This window comes from Giraffa tippelskirchi, chromosome X (assembly GCF_054371585.1).
Source record: "Giraffa tippelskirchi isolate mGirTip1 chromosome X, T2T-mGirTip1v1.2.pri, whole genome shotgun sequence".
Taxonomy (NCBI): Eukaryota; Metazoa; Chordata; class Mammalia; order Artiodactyla; family Giraffidae; genus Giraffa; species Giraffa tippelskirchi.
Window position 1 is genome coordinate 141516471 of NC_137289.1, and position 26730 is coordinate 141543200.

General features: G+C 40.4%; 2 protein-coding genes and 1 non-coding gene across 3 annotated transcripts in view; 2 read left to right on the forward strand and 1 right to left on the reverse strand.

Moving 5' to 3' along the window:
• Positions 1-6579, forward strand: part of LOC145536248 (collectrin-like) — a 64914-nt gene extending 58335 nt beyond the window's left edge. Inside the window, exons 9-10 of the mRNA XM_081565261.1 lie at positions 2917-3014; positions 6254-6579. The gene's annotated coding sequence lies outside the window, so the exon portion shown is untranslated. The remainder of the gene's footprint in view (positions 1-2916; positions 3015-6253) is intronic.
• Positions 6580-8336: 1757 nt separating this feature from the next.
• Positions 8337-26730, forward strand: part of CLTRN (collectrin, amino acid transport regulator) — a 40676-nt gene continuing 22282 nt past the window's right edge. Inside the window, exons 1-3 of the mRNA XM_081565263.1 lie at positions 8337-8731; positions 9339-9397; positions 13035-13120. Of these exons, the coding sequence (XP_081421389.1) occupies positions 8674-8731; positions 9339-9397; positions 13035-13120 (203 nt within the window). The 5' untranslated portion in view covers positions 8337-8673. The remainder of the gene's footprint in view (positions 8732-9338; positions 9398-13034; positions 13121-26730) is intronic.
• LOC145537332 (U6 spliceosomal RNA) lies at positions 15632-15738 on the reverse strand. Its single transcript, XR_014076352.1, has one exon. It is a non-coding gene; the product is annotated as a U6 spliceosomal RNA (small nuclear RNA).

The window sequence follows — 26730 nt, forward strand, 5'->3', positions numbered from 1 at the left end:
AAGTATTGGAGTTTCAGCTTCAGCACAGTCCTTCCAGTGAATATTCAGGACTGACTTCCTTTAGGATGGACTGGTTGAATCTCCTTGCAGTCCAAGGGACTCTCAAGAGTCTTCTCCAACACCACAGTTCAAAAGCATCAATTCTTTGGCGCTCAGCATTTCTTATGGTCCAACTCTCACATCCATACGTGATTGCTGGAAAAACCATGGCTTTGACTAGACAGACCTTTGTCGGCAAGGTAATGTCTCTGCTTTTTAATATGCTGTCTAGGTTGGTTATAGCTTTTCTTTCAAGGAGCAAGCATCTTTTAATTTCATGGCTGCAATCACCATCTGCAGTGATTTTGGAGCCCCCCAAATAAAGTCTGTCACTGTTTGCATCGTTTCTCTATCTGTTTGCCATGAAGTGATGGGATCGGATGCCATGATCTAGTTTTTTGAATATTGAGTTTTAAGCCAGCTTTTTCCCCTCTCCTCTCACTTTTATCAAGAGGCTCTTTAGTTCCTTTTCACTTTCTGCCATAAGGGTGATGTCATTTGCATATCTGAGGTTATTGATATTTCTCCCGGCAGTCTTGATTCCAGCCTGTGCTTCATCCAGCCCAGCATTTTGCCTGATGTACTCTGCAAATAAGTTAAGTAAGCAAGGTGACAACATACAGCCTTGATGTACTCCTTTCCCAACCAGTCTGTTGGAACCAGTCTGTCCAGTTCTAACTGTTGCTTCTTGACCTGCATACAGATTTTTCAGGAGGTAGGGGAGGTGGTCTGGTATTCTCATCTCTTGAAGAATTTTCCACAGTTTGTTGTGATCCACACAGTCAAAGGCTTTAGTGTAGTCAATAAAGTAAAAGTAGATGTTTTTCTGAAATTCTCTTGCTTTTTCTGTGATCCAGCAGATGTTGGCAATTTGATCTCTGGTTCCTCTGCCTTTTCTAAATCAAACTTGAACATCTGGAAGTTTTTGGTTCACGTATTGCTGAAGCCTAACTTGGAGTACTTTCACTCACTTTACCCACCTCCACCCCCTGCCTTTGGCAACCCCCAATCTGTTCTCTGAATCTGTGAGTTCAGGTTTGTGTGTGTGTGTTTTTAGATTCCACGTAAAAGTGAGATCATACAGTATTTGTTTCCTCTGTCTGGCTTATTTCGTTTAGCATAATGCCCTGCAGGTTTGTTTGTTTTTGAGATGCACAGTTTTTCTTGATGTTTAGTCCCAATGGAAATCCTAATTCCTCATCATAATGATGCTATGAAGTAAGTAGGAAGCAAGTGTCTTAAAGAATTTCATACAGGTCCCGTCAATGTAAACTGTTGCCACAGTAACAAAGCATAGTTCATTAAATCAATTCTGTGAACCACCCACACTTTCCTGTTTATTTGAGATCACAGACCCTTAATGGTATGGCTTAGTCAGGGCAGCGTTTAGATCATTATTCCCCATGATGGCAAGTAAGTTTCAACTCACATGTCAACTGACTGAATAACTGCATTGGAGTTTTGTGATTGAGTCCGGGCTCAGAAGTAAAACGTTCTGTAATAGATTAACAGTGTCTTTTGTGGGTTCAGGATGGATGAGTGGTTGCAACAACTTACCTGGCATCTCCGATTTGTAGTAATAGAGGTCTTACATGCATGTCTTTTAGGCAGTCTTCAGAAACATTTCTTACTGTAAGTTTTTGATGATTTCATACAGTAGAAAGATCAAGGTCATTGTCACTGGCCACAACTTAAGGGCAAAAACTTTGATCTTTTGATTACTTCATGTACTTTTTGTATCAACCAGAATGAGAGTTGCTTAAACTTCTGTTATGAAAATGAGAGCATCTGACCTAAAAGATAAAGGGCCCCTCTACCTCTCTGTGCGTGTGTACTCGGTCGCTTAGTTGTGTCCAACTCTTTGCAGCCCCATGGACTGTAGCCCACCAGACGACTCTGTCCATGGAATTTTCCAGGCAAGAATGCTGGAATGGGTTGCCATTTCCTGCTCCAGGGGATCGTCCCAGCTCAGGGGTGGAACCCACGTCTCTTGAGTTTCTTGCATTGGCAAGTGGATTCTGTACCTCTGTGCCGCTTGGGAAGCCCTCTACGTCTTTATGGAGGTTGGCAACAGCGATACCTAGTGGCAGGGCTAAATGTGATCGAGTAACACTAACGGGCAGTCAGATAGAAGATTTAAGGATGGAAAATAGTACTCCATAGAGCGTGGTTACAGTAATTTTTACCCAGAAAAAAATATCATGACTTGTTGAAACCATGAGAAAACTCTTAATACAATACCCAGGCAGCGTTGGAAATGTCAGTAAAATCTTGTTTTTATTGCACAGGACTCATTTTTTAAAAATCCTTATTTTTGAAAATTTTATTTATTTTCATTGAAGTATAATTGGTTTACAATAGTGTGTTAGTTTCAGATGTACAGCAAAGTGATTCAGTTATATATATATATATATATTTCATATTATTTTCCTTTATAGGTTATTATAAAATATTGAATATAGTTCTCTGTAATAGCAGTAAATCCTTGTTGCTTATCCACCCCCTCTCTTCTTTGGTAGCCATAAGTTTGCTTTCTATGTCTGAGTATTTTTGTTTTATATAAAGATTCATTTGTAATATATTTTAGATTCTACATAAAAGTGATATCATATCATATTTGTCTTTCTCTTTCTCACTTCACTTAGTGTGATAGTCTGTAGGTCCATCCATGTTGCTGCAAATGGCTATATTTCATTCTTTTTTATGTTAATATCCCATTGTGTATCTATACTACATCGTCTTAAGCCAGTTGCCTGTTGATGGGCATTCAGGTTGCTTCCATGTCTTGGCTATTGTAAATAGTGCTTCTGTGAACATTGGGGTTCATATATCTTTTCAAATTAGAGTTTTCATCTTTCTTGTTTCTTTTTTTTTTAGTTTTCTTAAGAAATCTGCATCCTGCTTTCCATAGTAGCTGCAACAATTTACATTCTACGTGGGACTCATTTGAATGTATTGGTCTTCATGTACAAGATGTAAGTGTTCTTTAAATTGCTACCTTAGGAATATAAAATTGGCAGAATTATACTCAGTTTGTCTGAATTAATCTTTATTTCTAAAGATTAGTGATTAACTTTCTCTGAAGCTGAAAATTGTTACCCTGTGGGGGTGAAAAGGTAAGGTTCATAAAGGTTACAGTTGTTGATTAACCTACAAAATTTGACTAGCCTTCGAATATTATAGCTTGGGATTTTTTTTTCATCTAGAAAGGGCATAAGGTATGGGAGTAGAGACAAGTTTTCCACAGCCCAGGGTTCCTGACTTGTCAAAGTACTGGGAGTTGTCTTTCTCTGGTGGAGATGGTAAAAAAAATTGCAGTGTACTTCATGATACTTCTTTTCCATGGTCTTAAGTGCCTTAGAATGCCTATTTATGATTGAATTAAGTCAATTCAGTTTTATTATCAAATATGCATGGGCCATGAGAAATGCAAATGGAACCGAATATAATCCCTGCCCTCCAGGAACTTAAAATTTGAAGAATCCAGAAGCAAATCATGTTGGTAACAGATCCATGTGCAAATGTGAACAAAATGCTGTGCAAACACAGGACAGAGAATGAAAAGTTAGTAGAGTGGACAAGTCCACAACAAACAACAGCTAAGAATCTATAACAAAAAGAAAAGAAAGATTTCTCAAAGGAGGTGATCACTGAGATAGACCTGTAATGGTGGTTAAAATATTTAAAGATAAAAAAATGAAAGCTCACAGTATTCAGGTTATTCTAGGGTTACAAATTACCTGATTGTGACAATGAAGCAGAGCAATCAGTTAACATTTCAAAGCGGCATTTGTCCTCCATACTATATCTTGTTTTATCGCAGGTAAATGGAGCATACATATCCACCACATGCATTTACAACTCTGATAAACTTTAAAAGGCATCTTATGTGAGTCAAAAGACCAATTTGTGTGTTTTCTTTCTGTGTGATCTCATATTTAATTCATTCTCCAGATCAGTAGTTACGTGCTGAGAAACTGCTTTCCAGTAGTGTTGTGGAGTATGAAAAAGCATGGAGAAATCAATTTCTCTTTCCTGTCTCAGGAGATTCAGTGCCTTTTGTATTGCTCATGGCAGTAGTAGTCTCAACTTTTTATCTGCATTCTTGAAACTCTAAACATTGCCAGTAACAGGGCCATATTCTGAATGTTTGAAACCACTTTAGTTATCATCATTACCACTGTTACGGATAAATTATTAAGCTCCTATCTGTGAAATTGCTGAAATGGGCATTGTATGGAACAAGTTTGATATGAATTTTCTGGAGGTTTAATAGTTACAATTGTGCATGAAAATAAAGACTAAGTACGTGGAAGATTTTGAAAAGTGGAAGAAAAAACCCCACTATGTTCAGAGTCAAGAACGATAGCATCTACTTCTGTGTTCACCTCTTTTACTGAACTCTCAAGCTCTTTAGTTGCTAAAATCTTTTTTAGCAATTCCAACTGATCCAGACCTTGTACGAAAGAATCTTCATGTTTTAAGTCACGTTATTGACAGTATCTTATCATTAAACGTTTTCTTTTTGTATTCATCTGACAGGACCTATAAAAGGCAATATTTTTAATCATTTCATTTTTGGCTGCTGTTTCTTTTGCTAATGACAGATACTTTTCTAATACTTTTCTAAATACTGGGGTATAGAAAAATTAAAACTGTAACTGTAGACTATTTAGAAAATAGAATGAGATTGCTGTACATTTGTACTTGTTATGTCATGTGGCCAGAACAATATTGCAAGGAAAATTCATAGCCACAGGTATTTTCTGAGAGAGATTAAAAATAGATATTAACTGAGAAAGATTAAAAATAAATAAGCCTATTAGCCAGTTCAAGAGTTAGAAAAAGAACAAGAAACCCAGCATGATGGTGAGAGTAAACAATAACTGTAAAGCTGGATGAATCAGGAAGCAGAGGAATTAAAAATTAAATGCAAGATCTTCTTTGATTAACCAACAAAAAGGGCAGATAAATATCTGGAAATAACAGTGGAAAAATGAGGAAAAAATTAATATATAACTGGGAAATATAAAGGGAATATAACAATGAATGGAGTATTTTATGAGATATATTGTATACAGTCTATGAGAAGACTGGAAAATCTTAATGAAATGAATGCTTCTCTTGGATATTGTAAACAGAGAAAAGGGAAAGAAATATGAAACCTGCAATTAATGACATTATAAGAAAGTTTTAAAATTTAAGAACTCTTCCTCCAAAATATATATAGTCCAGATCCTTCAACTCTGAATATTTAATTTCTTCTGCATTTTCAAGTATTTGTAAATGTAGATAATGTTACAGATGGTTCTGTACCATTTTTCAAGGTAGTACTGTAAGGACTGGAAAAAGGAATCAGCACTTGAATAGGAACCTAAATGGTATTCTTCTGTGAAAATGGATTTAAAAAGCTAAAAAAAACAAACACAGCAATTAAGTCCAGAAGCAGGTTAGAAGTAATCAAACTAAGCTTATCTAAGGATTGGATCAACCTAAAGAAATTTTTTAATGTAACATGCCAAGTGGTAAAAATTCTAGGATCATATTAATATTGAAAAGGCAGGTGATAAAATTCAATGTCAGTTATTGACAAAAGGAAATTTTCAGTAAGTTAGGAATAAAAGGTACTTTTATCTTACGATATATCAAATTTAAAGTGACTCACTGGGGGATTCCCTGGCTGTCCAGTGGTTAAGACTCCGTGCTTTCATTGTCGAGGGCATGGGTTCAATCCCTGGTCAGGGAACTAAGATCCCACAAGCCACACAGCACAGCCAAAATAAATAATTATATTAAAAAAAGTAAAATGACTCACCAGATCCCGTGGGGAGCAGCATTCTCATTAGGATGAGGAAGAAGACAAGGGCCCATGTGATTCCCACTGTGATGCTGCCCTGTTCTCACAGGGCCACTACAATGAGACCAAACAACAATAGCATCACAAGAGAACACACAAGAAGATCCAAGGCTAAGGAATGTGTGTTTCAACTACTAAAATATATTCACATTGGTCATCCATATGGGTGGTATTATAGGTGTTTTGTACTTTTTTTGCTTCTCTGTATTTTCTGTACAGAACTTCTGTTGCCCTTTTCTCTGTTGATTTTTAAAATGAGGCAACAAATGTTGAGAAATCATAATTCGAAAGAAAAGAGAGTTTCTTCTCTTTTCAAATGAATGGCTTAAATACAGTTCACTGTTTTACTGTCTGCAGACTGCAAGGAGATCCAACCAGTCCATCCTAAAGGAGATCAGTCCTGGGTGTTCATTGGAAGGACTGATGTTGAAGCTGAAACTCCAATACTTTGACCACCTGATGCGAAGAGCTGACTCATTGGAAAAGACCCTGATGCTGGGAAAGATTGAGGGCAGGAGGAGAAGGGGACGACAGAGGATAAGATGGCTGGATGGCATCACCGACTCGATGGACATGGGTTTGGGTGGACTCACGGAGTTGGTGATGGACAGGGAGGCATGGCTTGCTGCAGTTCATGGGGTCGCAAAGAGTCGGACATGACTGAGCGACTGAACTGAGTCCTCGTAAGTAAAAGCAAAAGAGATACTTGATATTTTTATGAAGTCTTAAGGCTAAAACAAGGCTGAATCAGATTCCTGTCTCTCCAGGGCTTTACTATATGCAAATAATCAGTTTTGTTACAATCTCTATCTATTCCCTGCCACTCTTCCCCGTGCAGGATGCCGATATCTGGTCTAACATTGCCTAAGATAAGCTCATCTAGTCTGACTTTGTTTTCTGGGGTTAATTATACAGGCCCTTCCTTCTAGGAAATTTCCATTTCCCCTAATAGTGAAATTTCTGAAATGACTGGGTTAACTTTTGGCCACGTCTCTCTAGTACAACTTTTCCCGACTCTGTGCCCTGGCAACCGAGGTGAGGGAGATGAAGAAAAGCTCCTCAAGTGGAGTTAGCTGACAGCAGTGGGTCATCTACAGTAAACTCTCACCCTAACCAGGAAGGGGAAATGAGAAGTGTAGTTGTTGATATTTTTCTTGTTGTTTCTTTAAAAATCCAAATTTTCTATTTAACAGTGGGGTCATCCAATCTGACTTTTCCATTCATGGTTTTTAAGCAACAAGGTAGAATTTGGGGACTGAACTCATGCAGAGGTGGTGTGGTAGGGAGGAAAGCCTGCTGGGGGCTTGATAGGCATCTGTAGAATGCCCACGAGGGGATAGTTCTTCTCCACTCACTGCCGTAGCCCTCAGAGCATCTCTGAGGTTTTGTTACAATGTCCGTTTTGAGCAGTGATGACCCAAAACACAGTCCGGTTCAGCATGGTGGAGATAGGGTTCAGGTGTAAGTCATCCAGGCTGGTAAAGCGACACCCATTCCACTCCTCCTGTTGCCACCAATGCCTTAAACACTGGATCCTTGGTTTTCTCATATGTAAGATGATTATAACGCAGCAATGCAGGGTGCTGTTTTGAGGATTAGAGGAATAATCCCGCGAAGCTAGTTCATGGTGAAAGTGAAAGTTGCTCAGTTGTGTCCGACTCTTTGCGACCCCATGGACTATATAATATAGTCCATGGAATTCTCCAGGCCAGAATACTGGAGCGGGTAGACTTTCCCTTCTCCAGGGGGTCTTCCCAACCCAAGGATTGAACCCAGGTCTCCCGCATTGCAGGCGGATTCTTTACCAGCTGAGCCACCAGGGAATCCAAGAATACTGGAATGGGTAGCCTATCCCTTCTCCAGGGGATCTTTCTGACCCAGGAATCAAAACAGGGTCTCCTGCATTGCAGGTGGATTCTTTAGCAACTGAGCTATCAGGGAAGCCCCAGTTCATGGTAGGTAGTTCCTAATTTCTGTCGTATAACTGCACTGACCATTGTAGTCACTAGCCACATATTTTTACATTAAATTAATAAAAATTCAGTTTCTCAGCAGCAGTAACCCCATTTCAAGTGCTCAACAGCCACCTATGCCTAGTGGCTAGTACATTGTATGTGCTGTATACATATTGTATACTGCAGATACAGCACATTTCCATCATCACAGAATGTTCCATTGGGTAGCACTGCTCTACCTCATTAACTTTAATTTTACACAACTACCAGACCTTAGCTCTGACCAAAAGCATTCTCTTTGATTTGGAAGCTCTCCTGATTGTTTACCTGTGGAGGTGAGAGTCAGATGAAGCCAGTCTTAGAAGCATGTCCTTTGTTCACCAGAGATAGAAAGGAATGATGTTTGTTTCCTAAATTAAGATAGTCTATCTATAAGCCAGATATTTCAGTCCTGAAAAGGCAGAGAGTTCACATCGTAAACCTCCAGAAAGGACTAACTGTGCATTTAACCAGACGACAGAAGAAAGGGCCGGGGAGGATTCCAACTTCTGAGTCAGCAGAGAAAACATTCTTTGGAGGTAGAGTTTGGAAAGGACAACTAATCTGTTTTCCAAACAGATTTTCATAAATAACTGACAGGAGATGGGCTGCTTCTATCAAAGTATTAACCCAAATGATGGGGGTTAATTATTAAACCTTTTAGGTGGTGGCTTGCTTCTTTGTCTCGTATTCTAATCCGGGTCACAGAATGGCTAAGGCAGCTTTAAGTGAAGGGTGAATTTTTTTTCCCTCCGTTTGCCTTGTGTTTTCCACTCTGAAAGAATGTTGTGGCTGCTCCTTTTTCTAGTAACTGCTATTCATGCTGATCTCTGTCAACCAGGTACGTAAGCCTTGAAACTTCGAAATAGATTAACAGTTTTCTGAATGATTGACAAGTCTCTGACTGAAAGACTTCTTTATTTTTCTAAATCTGCTGATGTGTTGTGGCTTGAAACTTGAGCCTGTGAATGTTTTATGAATTTGAGAGAAAAATTTCAGCCATCTAAGATGATTGCAGTTAAATTTTCAGAAGTATTGGGGACAGTTTAATTGCAGTCTGTGTTCTACTGATTTGGAAAAAAAAAAAGTGAAAGTGAAAGTCGCTCAATCGTGTCCGACTCTTTGCGACCCCATGCCCTGTATAGTCCGTGGAATTCTCCAGGCCAGAATACTGGAGTGGGTAGCCGTCCCCTTCTCCAGGAGATCTTCCCAACCCAGGGATCAAACCCAGGTCTCCCGCATTGCAGGTGGATTCTTTATCAGCTGAGCCACCAGGGAAGCCCAAGAATACTGGAATGGGTAGCCTATCCCTTCTCCAGAGGATCCTCTTGACCCAGGAATCGAACCATGGTCTATTGATTTGAGTTGCATTAAATATTAGGATTTATCAGGCTCCATTTTGACAGATTTTATCATCATGTACTGCTCTCTTTTTTTCTCTCTGGCAGATGCAGAAAATGCTTTTAAAGTGAGGCTTAGTATCAGAACAGCCCTGGGAGATAAAGCAGTAAGTGCAGATCCTGCATGTTCCTTCAAAGTTTTGTTTGCTAATAACACTGCTTTCTCTGATAATGAGCCTCTGTGCATAGTTATCTTAAACTTGCACAAACTACTTCTAAAGGCGTCAAATCTGATATTTTCTTAAGGCAAAAAGATTTGTAGTAAAATAGAAATCGTTAATAAATAATTTTGCCTGAAGTATTTAATCTGCAGTATATGCTGGAAAATATGCGAAGTTCTGTACTACCCAAAGCAGGCCTGGTTTGGGCTCTGCTCCTCACCATGGTGGTCATTCGAATTTTGTCACTTTTCTCATCATTGAAAAGAGGGCATGTTTCACCCATATAAGATCTTTCATGGCACAAAATGTTTCAATTCGATGGTCAATTGTCTTCAATTCTCAAATATCAGGATAGCAGCATGAAATATATGTTTATGAAATTAAAGTTAAAAAAAACACTCATGGGGCTCCGGTAGCTATAGGAACAGTAAAGACTCTGGAATTAATGAGATGGAGTTGTGTCATTCTAGTTTCAGTTTGCCAGTGTGGTCTGTGAAAATTCTCCCCAGTAGAAGGTGAGAGTAAGATGCCTCAGGCTAGAGATGATAAAAAAAAATGCTGAAGAAACTTGGACATATTCGGTTTACAAGGCAATTTTGTTCACTCAGTTTTGTTCACTCAGTGAGTAATAATCATTCTAACACCAGCGTTCCCTGAGAACTTAGCTTACTTTCTATCTGGGACCCTTCTAATCACTTTGCCCACATTAGCTCGTTTAGCCCTCACAACAACCTTTTGAGGAAGGTGATATGGGTATTCCCATTCTCATTAGGTGGATGAGAAAACAGAGGTGCAAAGACATTAAGTGACCTACTCATGATCTCAAGTCAGCAGGGGCTAGTGGTCAGGTTTGATGGCAGAATCCACCATCTCTGCCAGTGTGTAGGGTTGCTTTTCCCAGAATCCTCTAAGAGCAGGCACCATGCTGGATGCTCTGGGTGCGGTTCAGCTAAAACCAGACTTATCCTTGCCCTTGGGGAACTTACAGTCATGGGATTAGTTGCATATCCAGTGAATCAAATGCAAGTGTGCGATCTTGACAAGCATTTCAGGAAAGAGAAGTCCACAGGAACTTTGGCCTCATTAGAGGCCACAGGACCTGGCATTTGCTGTGAGGTCTAAAACACTAGTAGAAGTGAACCTGAGGAATACAAAGAAAGAGGGTGAAGGGACTAGCACATGCAAAGGCTTATTACAAGGGAGGAACTTAGGAAGATTGAAGGGTGGAAGGATGGCCAAGGTGTTTGGAACTGGAGCAGTGAAGAGGAGCATCGCATGTAATAAGCTTCGAGAGAGAGGAGGGGTCAGGCCAAAGAATGTATGGATTGTGTTGAGGAGTTTTGGTATTATCTCTAAAGCAAGTGGCAGTTTCATGGAAGGGGTGTCATGACAGAATGTGTGTTTGCAAGACACTTTGGCCACAAAGTAGAGGACAGACTCAAAGAGACTAGAATAGACAGAAGGAACCAGTTGGGAGGCGATTGGAGCAGTACGGGTGAGGGATGATGGCCATTTGGAGTCCGGTGTGTTGATGGAGAGAGGAACAGTGAAAGGATTTGAGAGCCATGGTATGGGATGACAAGGGAGGGAAGAGGAAAGGTCAAGGATAAGCAACGAGATGGATAATGGCCCATTTATGACTCAGGGAGCTGAGAATAGATAAGAATACCATGGCTTTTGGACTTCCTGAGTTTGAGGCATTATTGAGCTGGCTTGAGATATCCATTCCCGCATCACTTGCACTGAAGTGATGACAACAGTGCTGATGAAGAAGGTGGAGGATGGCCAGAGGAGAGGGGCTGGCCTTGAGCTTTGTGATTCTTAAAGCCCTTGCAGAGGAGGGGGAACTTGCAAAGGAGGCGAAGGGACAGCAGGAAAACTAGGAGGATGCTGTGTCAGGAAAGGGAAGAGAGTGCTTTCAGATGAAGGGAGTGTTCAAGAGTGTTGAGTGCTGTTGAGGGGCCAGGCGAGGGGAGACTGAAAACTGCTCATTGTGTTGAGCAACGTGAAGATCATTGGTGACGTGAGAGAGCTGCTTTGTGGAGTGCAGGGACTGGAAGGCAGGTGGAGGAGGTTCAGAATACGTGGTCATTGACCGGGTACAGACAGAAGGATGGACAACTCCTTCAAGAATTTTGGTTGTGAAGGGCAGGAGAGAAACGACAATGGGTAGAAGAAGAAGGACTGAATAAAGCAATTTGGTTTTGTTATTTTAATAGGAAAGACTTAAGCACAGTTCAAAATCAATGAACAGCCTCCAGTCAGCATTGAATGCACAGAGGGAAACTGATATAGTTTAGATCCAGAGAAGGGCCAAATGGAAGCATTCCTAATAGAGGTGGATGGAACAGCCATTGACCGGAGGAGAAACACCATGTGTGGCCCTTGGGGGAGGATGTGGATAAGACATGTGCCTATGGAAGAGGTCTTGTACTTGGTGTCAGGAGGGTGGGAGGTAGGACATGTGTCAGTGGATGACTTGAGATGTATCGATTACTTAAGAAACAAGAGTGCCTAGTGAAAGTGAGGAATGAGGGAAAGCACAAAGATGTGGGGGTGTGGTGGGGGCTGAAGGAGATTTGAAACAGTCATTGTGAACCATGAGGGAGAGAAAACTGATGGAGACCCCTAAGGGGATGCCAGGCAGTTTGGGAGTAGGTCACCATGAATTGAGTTAAGCCACACTGTTTTGTGATTTTCTCCAGTTATGCTAGATTAGACACCTGAAATGTGGGGTCAGCCACCTTAGTTTGCTAGGGCTGCTGTAATAGTACCACAGACTCGGTGGCTTATACGATGGAAATTTGTTTCCTCTCATTCTGGAGGCTGGAAGTCCGAGATCAAGGTGTCAGCAGGGTTGATTCCTTTTGAGTTCTGTGAGGGAGGGATGTGTTCCAGACTCGTCTCCTTGGCTTTTAGATGGCTGTGTTCACATGTTTTCCCTCTGAGTCTGTGTCGAAATTTCCTGTTCTTACACTGACACCCATCACATTGGATTAAGACCCACCCTAATGATCTGATTTTAACCTAATCACCTGGGTAAAGGTAAAGACACTGTCTTCCATATATGGTTACATTTTGAGGTACTGGGGGTTAGGATTTTAACATACAAATTTCTTTGTGGGAGAATACACTTCAGCCTATCACATGCACATACACTCAAGTTTTCAGCTAAGAAAGTGGAAAATTGTACTGGTATTAATACAGGAAAGGAAGCTGAGATGGGGAGTCAGTTAACGAGGGAAGAGAGAAAGGATGAAAAGGAATCAACTGTTTACATACAGGATGAGATGTTCAAATGCCCTGTTTGTTAACTGGTTACTAATACTGCAGATTTTGAAGAAGAGTATGCAGTGGGAAACACACCACACTTGCAGTGATAGAATAACCAGGAGATTCTATCCTAAATATTATGGTGACGTGATTTATCATGGTCCCTAGTCTTTTTTTGTATAAGATGAAAGAGAGAGACACAGACAGATACACACACACCAATACCACTGTGGCCATAGTTAGAACCCAGTGGACCAGTTTTTACTCTATGCCTCTCTCCTTTTCATTCTCTGTGTTACTTCTCTTTCAGTATGCCTGGGATACAAATGAAGAGTATCTCTTCAAAGCAATGGTGGCTTTCTCCATGAGAAAAGTTCCCAACAGAGAAACAACTGAGTAAGTAAACAGTGAAAAGTCTTGATTGATTGTTTGCAGTATTATTTGAGATAGAATATTAATTCAGAACTCAATCTTGAAAATAATTTATTTAAAGATAATTTTTAAGGGACCCACATTTTAATTTAACATTAAATAGCTGACCTTTATAATTTAGGTCAGCTTATAGTTTATATCATGTGCAAATAATGCTCTTCGTTCAATAGGCACTATGGAGAGAAATATAAAAGTTTGTAGTTATATGTTATAAGCTTTCTGCGTTTCTATTTTATGTATATTTGCTTGTTGATACAATAGATAGAAAGAAAAGAGTTCTATTCTCATTGTATTGGTCTACTCTGGCTGCCATAACAAAATACCATAGATTGGGTGACTTAAACAACAGAAACTTATTTCTCACCGTTCTGGAGGCTGAGAGAGTTGAAGAATAAGATGCTGACAAGGTAGGTTTCAATCTGAGGCCTCTCCTTTCAGCTTGCAGGTGCCACCGAATCTTTGTATGCTCACGTGATCTCTTCTGGGTTGAAGGAGAACTGGCAGGGGAGAGAATGAGCATTCTGGAGTCTTTTTGGTTGAGGGTGCTAATCCTTTTATCAGTTAAATGACATCTCATTTAACTCTAATTATCTCCTTATGGGCCCTGTCTCCAAATGCATTCACATTTAGGGTTAGAGCTTCAACATATGAATTTGGGGAGGAGGATAAATCCATAGCACTCATTTTGAAAATAATTTACATATGTATAGGTTCATCGTACTGTTGGTATCGGTCATAGCACCTTGTTTATTTTCTTAAACGTTTTAGTACAGTTTTAATAGTTTTACATTTTTGTCTATTCTTCTGGAGGAATCTTCCCTATTTGTGATGTTTCTTTTCATCTCTATTTGTGATTAGAGTAACACTCCTGGTTTCTCTCTACCCTCTTCCTTCACTATTCCCCTTGAGAGGTGAAATGACTGGACTGATCTGATTGATAGGCTGGAAGGTGAAGCTGGCATGCTCTCAGACAGCACACATTTTTCTGTGCTGTTCCTCACACTAAATACAGAACCAGGCCCTGCCTGGGCAGGCTCACACACCCTCATGGCTGTTTGTGCTGTCTATAGCTGTGGACTGTTTAGATTGGTAGGTACCAGATCCTAAGGTGTTAAATATCTTGCCTGTTACTCCAGTATGCTTCAGATAGCTGCTTCAATTCAGCTCTACCTGGATCATTAGAGATGAATTTATCTGATTTCAGAATTTTTTGAAAATCATATCCTCCAGTGAAGTCTTATTTTGGTCTCCTGTTTGCTTCATTCTTTTGTCTTCTGTTAAGAACCTGGCAAAGAGGGTTTCTATTTATTGGTCTTACTCAAAGCCACAATGTATTATGCATGAGCTGTGAATATAAGGAATAAAACAGAAGAGTAACATTTGGAGGAACAAAATAAACATACAATATGTGGATTTGTGTGTACACACACACACACGTATTTTAAAATATGTAACATATTTACATGATTCAAAAAATTAAAAGAAGGGGGTATAAGGTAAAAAAAATTATGCCCTAAGTGAACTCTACTCCTATTTTATAGATTTTTAGAAAAGATATATTTGCTTTTATCTTATGCCTTTAAACTGAAGCATTCTTTCTGAAATGATATTAATATCCTTTTAAAAATAAAGTAGAAGATTGCCTTCTAAAAAAATCAAAAAGGAAAAATATAAGGAGAAAAGGGAACCCTAGTACTCTGTTGGTGGGGATATAAATTGGTGCAGCTACTTTGGAAAACAGTATGGGGTTTCCTCAAAAAACTAAAAATATGTGTAAGGGCATAAATATATTTATTATGTTTGTAAAAATTCATTCTGTATAATTGCAGACCAAGGTTGCTCTTCTATAATTTATGGTATATTATGTTGTTGTTGTTGTTTTTTGCACTTGAATCATCTTTTTTGTTGTTGTTGTTATTTTAAATTAGTTTATTTATCTATTTTTTAACTTTACAATATTGTATTTGTTTTGCCATACATTGACATGAATCTGCCATGGGTGTACACGTGTTCCCCTTCCAGAACCCCCCTCCCATCTCCCTCCCCATCCCATCCCTCTGGGTCATCCCGGTGCACCAGCCCCGAGTACCCTGTATCATGCATCGAACTTGGACTGGCAATTCGTTTCACATATGATAATTTACATGCTTCCATGCCATTCTCCCATATCATCCCACCCTCACCCTCTCCCATAGAGTCCATAATACTGTTCTATTTATCTGTGTCTCTGTTGATGTCTTGCATACAGGGTTATCTTTACCGATTAACTAAATACCATATATATGTGTTAGTATACTGTATTGGTGTTTTTCTTTCTGGCTTACTTCACTCTGTATAATAGGCTCCAGTTTCATCCACCTCATTAGAACTGATTTGAATGTATTCTTTTTAATGGCCAAGTAATATTCCATTGTGTATATGTACCACAGCTTCCTTATCCATTCATCTGCTGATGGGCATCTAGGCTGCTTCCATAAAAATATGGAACGCTTCACAAATTTGCATGTCATCCTTGCGCAGGGGCCATGCTAATCTTCTCTGTATCATTCCATTTTTAGTATATGTGCTGCCAAAGCGAGCACGGGGATATTATGTTTTAAAGACCATCTTGGAATACAATTAGAGAACTTAGTATTTTGATGTACTAAGACCTATTTTAAGTTTAATATTTTACCTCTGCAAAAACTTTAAAGATGCTATTTTCAATAAGTTAAAAAAAAACCCTAAAACTAGAATTACAGTATGACCCAGCAGACCATTCCTGGTTATATATCAGAAAAAAGAAACATGCTAATTCAAAAAGAGACACACATCCCAATGTTCATAGCAATGTTATTTACATTAGACAAGCTACAGAAGCAAACTAAGTGCCCATCAACAGATGAACAGATACAGAAGATGTTGTATACACACACACACACACACACACACACACACACACACACACACACACACAAATGGAATACTACTCTGCCAGAAAAAAAGAGTGAAATTTTACCATTTGCAACAATGTGGATATACTTGGGGGGTATTATATTTGGTGAAATTAAGTCAGACACATACTGTGTGTTATCGCTTCTATGTGAAATCTAAAAAATAAAGCAGACTTGTGAATATAACAAAAAGAAACAGACTCAGATATAGAGAACAACCTAGTGACTACCAGAGGGGAGAGGGAAAAGGGAAGGACAAGACAGGGGCATGGGATTAAGAGGTAGAGTCTGCTGTATGTAAAATAAATAAGCTACAAGGATATATTATATAGCACAGAAAATATAGCCAATACTTTATAACTATAAATGGAGTGTAGCCTTTAAAATTGCGAATCAATATGTTGTACCCCTGAAATTTATAAAATATTGTATATAAACTATACCTCAATTAAAAAAAAAGAAAAACATAAGAAAAAAAGGCACTGGTCATCTCACAATGCTAAAACCCCTCAACTAGTCTCTTTTAATCTTACTGTTATTCTTGATCAGCAGAATTTATACATACTCTTTTTATTATACTTTTACTTCTTCTCAGTGCAAAATTTCATCTTGTGACTATGTTAAATCATGCTTCCATTCTTAGGAAAAGTTAATTTAAATTCATAATATTTTAGATTGATTTTGAGAAATTCACTTTTGAAACTTTTTATTTTCCCAAGCCTGCGCCTTGTAGGAGTCTGTGAATATATGATCTGGTTTATTTGCTGAGATGTTTTAACTGGGTGCATAGGCTATATGTAGTAGCTTTTGTTGCCAATGTCTGTTGAAAAAATTGAAAAGTGCAAAACTAGATTGGGGTTCAACAAATTTTTTCTGGTAAATGCTCAGCTTGAGTCTCAGCAGTACTGCTGTCAGAAGGCTGAGTGATGAGGGCTGCCTAATGAATCAAGATGTGTTTAAGATGCAGTACAGGTACTAGGCCCGATTCTACATGTGCTGCCCTAAAGGTGGCTGCATCTTTACATGAGCAGGTGGCCCTCTGGGAAAGGGGACCACACGACACAAGATGAATTGAAAACAACTTCCCAGTCAGACTGCCTCTCCCAAGTGTGACAGATAACAGAAAAACACCAGTAGCTTGGGAAATGGATCAGATTTTAAACCTGCCTTTCAGAGGTCTTTTCGTGCCAGTGTCAGGCATATTGAATTCTAGAGGGTGGGATATAGCCCTTTGAAGATGGCTTCAGGGATTCAAATCATGAACATTTGCCAGTTTTTAAAATTTTTTTTTCTTGCCACATCATTGCATATTCTATGGATATTGCAGAAAACTTAGACATACTGAGGTACACTGGATGGAAAATGTAAAGAACAACTCACTAATGAGGGCTTCCCTGGTGGCTCAGTGGTAAAGAACCTGCCTGCTCATGCAGGCAAGAGACAAAGTTTTGATACCTGGCTCAGGAAGATCCTCTGGAGGAGAGAGAGCATGGCAACACACTGCAGTATTCTTGCCTATAGAATCCCATGAACAGAGGAGCCTGGAGGGCTATAGTCCATGGGGTCACAAAGAGTCAGACATGACTTAGCAACTCAACAACAACTCACTAAAGACAGCAATGAACAGAGTAAGGAAGACTCTCAATTTCATCCCAGCTATTACCCATTCCTAACTACAGTATCTCTTCTATCAAGCGTGATCACCTCCATGACACAGGGCTAGTGTCTCCTCTGCATATTTGGGAATGTATGAGCGGCCTACCCTTGACCCAGTAGAACCTGGATGGACTCTGCAGGAGGGTGTTCCTTCTAGAGTGAGGTCCTGGCCGCCTCCATGCAGGACTTACGTCCAGTCACCGTGACCCCACGCAGGCAGTGGAAGAGAAGGTCAGGGGTCCCAGAGGCAGAGGTGTGGGCCTGCAGGGAGGGGGTGGGGTGTCTCCACCACCCTCCCCGGAGGACAGTGGGATGGGTGGCAGCGGTCTGCACTCACAGCCCACAGGGAGCTGACAGGTGGGTCCATGTCAGGAGCTGGTGCCCAGGCCACACTAGTGGCAACCTTGCCTGCTCCCCTGCCCACCTCAGGTCACACAGAGCCGCCAGTAGAGAGAGGAGTCGTCTGTGAGAGGAGAGATGGGCACTTCGCTCCCCTACTTGCACACGTTCCGAGGAGTAGCACCAGAGTAGCAGTGCCTAGAGCTCTGGCCACCATGAGCGTGTGTCCAGGCACTGAGACCGTCCTGTGGGTGGAATAGAGACTGCTGCCTGCCTCTCAGCTGGAGAAGGCTGAAGGCGAAGGCAGCTCGAGCCTGCACGAGCGAGAGAGGGCGGCTTTGCCAGCAGTCTGCGCTCAGATGGCTGCGGGGGCCAAGTGGAGGCCACTGAAGGGAGCTGGACAGGCCTGTGGGGCCCAAGATCCAAGTGCAGGGCCCAGGGAAGGCGGAGAGTGGGCAGGCAGGGCAAGATGGAAGCCATCATCTGTGCCAGGGGAAGGGCCAGTGCAGAGGTCGCCACACCTCCTCCGAAGGCCCCAAGTGCGCTGTGGATGGACAGGAGGGCCGCCATGATGAGGCCACCAACGGGCAGGGGGCGCCACGGGGAGCCCACCTGGGGAACCAGAGCTGGCGTTTTCCTCTCCTGCAGATCCGCGCCCCCTCCCCTGTCCCTTTTCCATCCCTCAGTGAGCAGGAGTTGGGGGAGGTCAGGGGCTATGGGCAGGAGGAGTGGAGCCTGGAGAGCAGAATGCACCCTGCACAGGCCAGCCCAGTGGGGGAGGGAAGCTGGGTGTTAGAGGCGGGAAGACGGTTGATCTAGGTTTTGATCAGACCAGCCTGAGCTCTTAAACACCCAGAAATGACACGCCAGCTCCATCAGCGCCTCCAGACGCTGCAGGGAGTGAAGGAGAGAAAGAGCTGACACAGCACCCAAGGCAATGGCGTGAGAAGCAGAAGACTCTTCTTCACTGGGCCCTCCTGAGGCTGCATGTGCTGCAGTGCTGGGTGGGAGCCAGAGAATTTGGTAGCTACTATCGGAAGCCTGCTGTGTAGGCTGCTATGTAGGCCCTGAGATTTCAATGATGGATAAATCCAGGTCCCACAAAGGACATTCCCAAGAAGCTGGCCCAGAGAGACATGGAAGATGAATGAAATGTGACAGAACCAGTTCGTTTGAAATCATTACTTACTAATCTTGATATCAGGTGGTTTCCTTGCTCTTCCATGAGTTTTTCTTTTTCTTTTTTTTTTTTTTAATAAATTTATTTATTTTAGTTGGGGGCTAATTACTTTACAATATTGTAATAGTTTTTGCCATACATTGACATGAATCAGCCATGGGTTTACATGTGTTCCCCTTCCCGGACCCCCCACCCACCTCCCTCCCCATCCCATCCTTCTGGATCATCCCATTGTCCCGGCCCTGAGCCCTTGTCACATGCATCGAACATGGAATGGTGCTCTGTTTCACATATGACAATACACATGTCTCAATGCCATTCTCCCAGAACGTCCCACCCTCACCTTCTCCCTCAGAGTCCATAAAATTGTTCCATGCGTCTGTGTCTCTTATTCTGTCTCGCATATAGGGTTATCGATACCATCTTTCAAATTCCATATATATGCATTAGTATACTGTATTGTTGTTTTTCTTTCTGGCTTACTTCACTCTGTATAATGGGCTCCAGTTTCATCCATCTCAGTAGAACCGATTCAAATGTATTTTTTTTAATGGCTGAGTAATATTACATTGTGTATATGTACCACAGCTTCCTTATCCATTCGTCTGCTGATGGACATCTAGGTTGCTTCCATGTCCTGGCTATTGTAAACAGTGCTGCGATGAACATTGGGGTACACGCGTCTCTTTCAATTCTGGTTTCCTCGGTGTATATGCCCAGCAGTGGGATTGCTGGGTCATATGGCAGTTCTATTCCCAGTTTTTTAAGGAATCTCCACACTGTTCTCCATAGTGGCTGTACTAGTTTGCATTCCCACCAACAGTGTAAGAGGGTTCCCTTTTCTCCACACCCTCTCCAGCATTTATTGCTTGTAGACTTTTGGATAGCAGCCATTCTGACTGGTGTGAAATGATACCTCATTGAGGTTTTGATTTGCATTTCTCTAATAATGAGTGATGTTGAGCATCTTTTCATGTGTTTGTTAGCCATCTGTATGTCTTCTTTGGAGAAATGTCTGTTTAGTTCTTTGGCCCATTTTTTGATTGGGTCGTTTATTTTTCGGGAATTCAGCTGCAGAAGTTGCTTGTATATTTTTGAGATTAATTGTTTGTCTGTTGCTTCATTTGCTATTATTTTCTCCCATTCTGAAGGCTGTCTTTTCACCTTGTTTATAGTTTCCTTTGTTGTGCAAAAGCTTTTAATTTTAATTAGGTCCCATTTGTTTATTTTTGCTTTTATTTCCAATATTCTGGGAGGTGGGTCATGGAGGATCCTGCTGTGATTTATGTCGGAGAGTGTTTTGCCTATGTTTTCCTCTAGGAGTTTTATTGTTTCTGGTCTTACGTTTAGATCTTTAATCCATTTTGAGTTTATTTTTGTGTACGGTGTTAGGAAGTGTTCTAGTTTCATTGTTTTACAAGTGGTTGACCAGTTTTCCCAGCACCACTTGTTAAAGAGATTGTCTTTTCTCCATTGTATATTCTTGCCTCCTTTGTCGAAGATAAGGTGTCCATATGTGCGTGGGTTTATCTCTGGGCTTTCTATTTTGTTCCATTGATCTATATTTCTATCTTTGTGCCAATACCATACTGTCTTGATGACTGTGGCTTTGTAGTAGAGCCTGAAGTCAGGCAGGTTGATTCCTCCAGTTCCATTCTTCTTCCTCAAGATTGCTTTGGCTATTCGAGGTTTCTTATATTTCCATACAAATTGTGAGATGATTTGTTCTAGTTCTGTGAAAAATACCATTGGTAGCTTGATAGGGATTGCATTGAATCTGTAGATTGCTTTGGGTAGAATACTCATTTTCACTATATTAATTCTTCCAATCCATGAACACGGTATATTTCTCCATCTGCTTGTGTCCTCTTTGATTTCTTTCATCAGTGTTTTATAGTTTTCTATATATAAGTCTTTTGTTTCTTTAGGTAGATATATTCCTAAGTATTTTATTCTTTTTGATGCAATGGTGAATGGTATTGTTTCCTTAATTTCTCTTTCTGTTTTCTCATTATTGGAGTATAGGAATGCAAGGGATTTCTGTGTGTTAATTTTATATCCTGCAACTTTACTATATTCATTGATCAACTCTAGTAATTTTCTAGTAGAGTCTTTAGGGTTTTCTATGTAGAGGATCATGTCATCTGCAAACAGTGAGAGTTTTACTTCTTCTTTTCCTATCTGTATTCCTTTTATTTCTTTTTCAGCTCTGATTGCTGGGGCCAAAACTTCCAAAACTATGTTGAATAGTAGTGGTGAAAGTGGGCATCCTTGCCTTGTTCCTGACTTTAGGGGAAATGCTTTCAATTTTTCACCATTGAGGGTAATGTTTGCTGTGGGTTTGTCATATATAGCTTTTATTATGTTGAGATATGTTCCTTCTATTCCTGCTTTCTGGAGGGTTTTAATCATAAATGGATGCTGAATTTTGTCAAAGGCTTTTTCTGCATCTATTGAGATAACCATATGGTTTTTTTCTTTCAATTTGTTAATGTGGTGTATTACATTGATTGATTTGCGGATGTTAAAAAAACCTTGCATTCCTGGGATAAAGCCCACTTGGTCATGATGTATGATCTTTTTAATATGATGTTGGATTCTGTTTGCTAGAATTTTATTAAGGATTTTTGCATCTATGTTCATCAGTGATATTGGCCTGTAGTTTTCCTTTTTTGTGACATCTTTGTCTGGTTTTGGAATTAGGGTGATGGTGGCCTCATAGAATGAGTTTGGAAGTTTACCATCTTCTGCAATTTTCTGGAAGAGTTTGAGTAGGATAGGTGTTAGCTCTTCTCTAAATTTTTGGTAGAATTCCGCTGTGAAGCCGTCTGGTCCTGGGCTTTTGTTTGCTGGAAGATTTCTGATTACAGTTTTGATTTCCGTGCTTGTGATGGGTCTGTTAAGATCTTCTATGTCTTCCTGGTTCAGTTTTGGAAAGTTATACTTTTCTAAGAATTTGTCCATTTCTTCCAAGTTGTCCATTTTATTGGCATATAGCTGTTGGTAGTAGTCTCTTATGATCCTTCGTATTTCTGTGGAGTCTGTTGTGATCTCTCCATTTTCATTTCTAATTTTGTTGATCTGATTCTTCTCCCTTTGTTTCTTGATGAGTCTGGCTAATGGCTTATCAATTTTGTTTATCTTCTCGAAAAACCAGCTTTTAGTTTTGTTTATTTTTGCTATGGTCTCTTTTGTTTCTTTTGCATTTATTTCTGCCCTAATTTTTAAGATTTCTTTCCTTCTACTGACCCTGGGGTTTTTCATTTCTTCCTTCTCTAGTTGCTTTAGGTGTAGAGTTAGTTGATTTATTTGATTTTTTTCTTGTTTCTTGAGGTACGCCTGTATTGCTATGAACCTTCCCCTTAGTATTGCTTTTACAGTGTCCCATAGGTTTTGGGTTGTTGTGTTTTCATTTTCATTCGTTTCTATGCATAATTTTATTTCTTTATTGATTTCTTCTGTGATTTGTTGGTTATTCAGAAGCGTGTTGTTTAGCCTCCATATGTTGGAACTTTTAATAGTTTTTTTCCTGTAATTGAGGTCTAATCTTACTGCATTGTGGTCAGAGAAGATGGCTGGGATGATTTCAATTTTTTTGAATTTACCAAGGCTAGATTTATGGCCCAGGATGTGATCTATCCTGGAGAAAGTTCCATGTGCACTTGAGAAAAAGGTAAAATTGATTGTTTTGGGGTGGAAACTCCTGTAAATATCAATTAAATCTAATTTGTCTATTGTATCATTTAAAGTTTGTGTTTCCTTGTTAATTTTCTGTTTAGTTGATCTATCCATATGCGTGAGTGGAGTATTAAAGTCTCCCACTATTATTGTGTTATTGTTAATTTCCCCTTTCATACTTGTTAGTATTTGCCTTATATATTGTGGTGCTCCTATGTTGGGTGCATATATATTTATGATTGTTACGTCTTCTTCTTGAATTGATCCTTTGATCTTTATGTAGTGTCCTTCTTTGTCCCTTTTCACATCCTTTATTTTAAAGTCTATTTTATCAGAAATGAGTATTGCGACTCCTGCTTTCTTTTGGTCTCCGTTTGCATGGAATATGTTTTTCCATCCTTTCACTTTCAGCCTGTGTGTGTCCCTAGTTTTGAGGTGGGTCTCTTGTAGACAGCATATATATGAAAGTAGAAAGGATGATGCAAGTGAAAGACTAAGTGGTAGAAAGTTCTGCTTTTATTAGATCAGGTTACATTAAGTTTTCTTGGGACTTTGAAGATAGTAAACAGGTGTTTTCAAGTTTTTGTTGTAAAGTTTAGTCCAGATTTTTGAAAAGATTTTCACAGGAAGTTTTAAATGTTGAAAGTATTATCTCAGGAAATTATGATTAAATTTTAGTCCATTTTCCAGGTCAACTGAGAAATTTATCTGCCTCCTTTACTCAAATAATGTTTTTATAGGATAATTTATCAATTTTAGCGAAGTAGAAGTGTAACTCAAGCACAGTGTTCTCTTTCTGAGTAAAATGATGTAGGGCACAGAATGAATTTCTTCCTCTAATTGTTCAGGGATAAGCCTTGTGATCTAAGAAGGAACAACATGCTCTTGTATCCATGGTAAGGGGATTAACGGTCTTGTGCTTGTGAAACAGCAGCCCAGCTCCTATTTAGTCCTTTGATTTCAAGAAACAAGAGCCCGATTCTTCTCAGCCCAGTTGGCCCTGTCTGGTGCCATTGATGAGAAGTGGCAGTGGAGCCACTTCTTGGACAGGTACCTTCCGTCCAGGGCTCCCCACACTTTAGGAAAGGGAGTGGACATTTCTATCTTTTTAGTGGTTTGCTGACAGAAGCAATTGTTTATGTATAAGTATTACTGTTTCTGACACAGTTTGACAAATTTATGATTCAAGTGAATACAAAGAATTCCATCAGACCCCTGTATATTCACAAATCTTGAAAATGTTTGTTTTCTATTTAGCTGTGCTAGTGCAATTTCACTCATTATTTATTTTTATTGAAGTGTAATATATCCCATTATGTGAGCTACAAGTGTAAAACATAATGACTTGATATTTGTGTGTGTTGTGAAATGATCACCACAGTCAGTCTGGTTAACATCTGTCACCATACACTGTAATAAGATTTTCTTTTTCTCGTGATGAGAACTTTTAAAGATTTAGGCATTTCAGTTTACTTATTACATCAAAACATGCTTTAAAAGACATGGTTAGTTCAGTAAGTGCTGTTGGCTGAGTTTTCGTTTCATGCAAACCCTAGAGGACATTCACTGTGGTCACACTGGGATGAAAAGTCATGGAAGAAGTCATGCTGGTTGGACATGATGTATAAATGGAAGGAATTTGCATCTTTTGGTTGCTAAGTAAATGATCTACTGAAATCTGTAAATCAGTCTTCATGTTACTTACTTTAGCACCAACTTTCCTTACATGTACACTTCCTCTTGGCTATTTCTGTCTGCAGAGTCTCCGTATACTAGAGAGTCCTCTGTGGTATGTTGTCTGAACATTTGTGACTGGGGAAACAAAGGTTTGGGGAAGAAATCTCCCTCCTTTCCTTTATTCCTTTTCTGTTATTGCTATGCTACCCCCAACTTAGTTTCTCTGTTACTCTCTTTTTGGGATAATGTAGAAACAGTGAATAAAAACAATGGAGCTCATTTCTCCATTCTGTTAGTTCATCCATCCACCCACTCATTTCATAGTCCCTGAGTGTGCACATGGACGGCTCTTTGGGAACACAGGGCCACACAGTGTAGGGTAGACCTGGGCCTTGGCCTCAGGCCCCAGGCCCCAGGCCCGGAGAAGTCTTGTGTTGCTGATGGACAGGGTGTTTGATAGGCTTCCAGTGGACATCAGCTGATAAAATTGAAAATGGTGTTCAAAGCTTAGTCTATGGAGTTCTCCTGTGGGTAAAACTTAGAAACCCTCCTGACAAAGACTGTGGACAAGCCATGTGGAATTCAGACGTCCTGCTCTCCCCACAATCCTGGGTCTATTCTCAGATGGAGCATGGAGATTGTGGGCAGATTCTGGCAACTTGGGAGTTTTGGCTCCCATGTTGGATTTAATCTTTTGTTAGGCTCACACTGTGAACTTGATCTTCAAGAGTCTTTTTTAAAAAAAAGTATGTATTTTTTTAATTGAGGGATAATTGCTTTACAGAATTTTGTTGTTTTGTTAAACCTCAACTTGAATCAGGCCTAAGTGTACACATGCCACCTCCCACTTGAACCTCCCTCCATCTCCCTCCCCATCCCACCCCTCTAGGCTGATACAGAGCTCCTGTTTGAGTTCATAATTCCCCCGAGCCATACAGCAAATTGCCATTGGCTACCTATTTTACTGGCTTAAAGCTGGCTTAAAACTCAATATTCAAAAAACTAAGATCATGGCATCCGGTCCCATCACTCCATGGCAAATAGATGGAGAAACAACGGAAACAGTGACAGACTTTATGTTCTTGGGCTCCAGAATCACTGGAGATGGAGATGCAGCCATGAAATTGAAAGACGCTTACTCCTTGGAAGGAAAGCTATGACCAACCTAGACAGCATACTGAAAAGCAGAGACATTACTTTGCCAACAAAGTTCTGTCTAAGCAAAGCTACAGTTTTTCCAGTAGTCATTTATGAATGTGAGAATTGGACTGTAAAGAAAGCTGAGTGCCGAAGAATTGATGCTTTTGAACTGTGGTGTTGGAGAAGACTCTTGAGAGTCCCTTGGACAGCAAGGAGATCAAATGAGTCAGTCCTAAAGGAAATCAGTCCTTCCAATGGACTGATGCCGAAGCTGAAGCTCCAATACTTTGGCCACCTGATGTGAAGAGCTGACTCATTGGAAAATACCCTGATGCTGGGAATGATTGAAGGCAGGAGGAGAAGGGGACAACAGAGGATGAGACGGTTGGATGACATCATTGACTCAAAGCACATGAGTTTGAGGAAGCTCCGGAGTTGGTGATGGACAGGGAAGCCTGACAGGCTGCAGTCCATGGGGTCTCATAGAGTCAGACAGGACTGAGCGACTGAATTGAACTGAACTGACCTATTTTACATATGGTAATGTAAGTTTCCGTGTTACTCTCTGTATACATCTCACCCTGTCCCAAGAGTCTTAATAGCACTAAATGCCCTTGCAGTTAAATTCTTCTCCTAAGCCTCCCTAACCATAGTGGCCAATCATTGTTAGCTCTTAGTGAGCATCTGTGAGTGAATGAAGCCTGCTTACCATCCCGGCTCTTAACTCAGGGACCCATCTCCTGGGCGACAGTGGACATGAGAAGCCGGTGTCCCACCCCCCATTTCTCCCTCTTGTTGCACCTGACCGCCCTGGGCGGATACTCCCTCGGTGAACGTAGTGGGGATGGTCACAGTAGAAGGAGCTCTCCCCGCCTGTGGTTTATCTCGTGTTGGACTTCAGTGTCTTATCCCTGTGGGAACCAAGACAGCGGTTAATTTCTCAAAGGCTCTTCCAAACCAGGAGACAACCC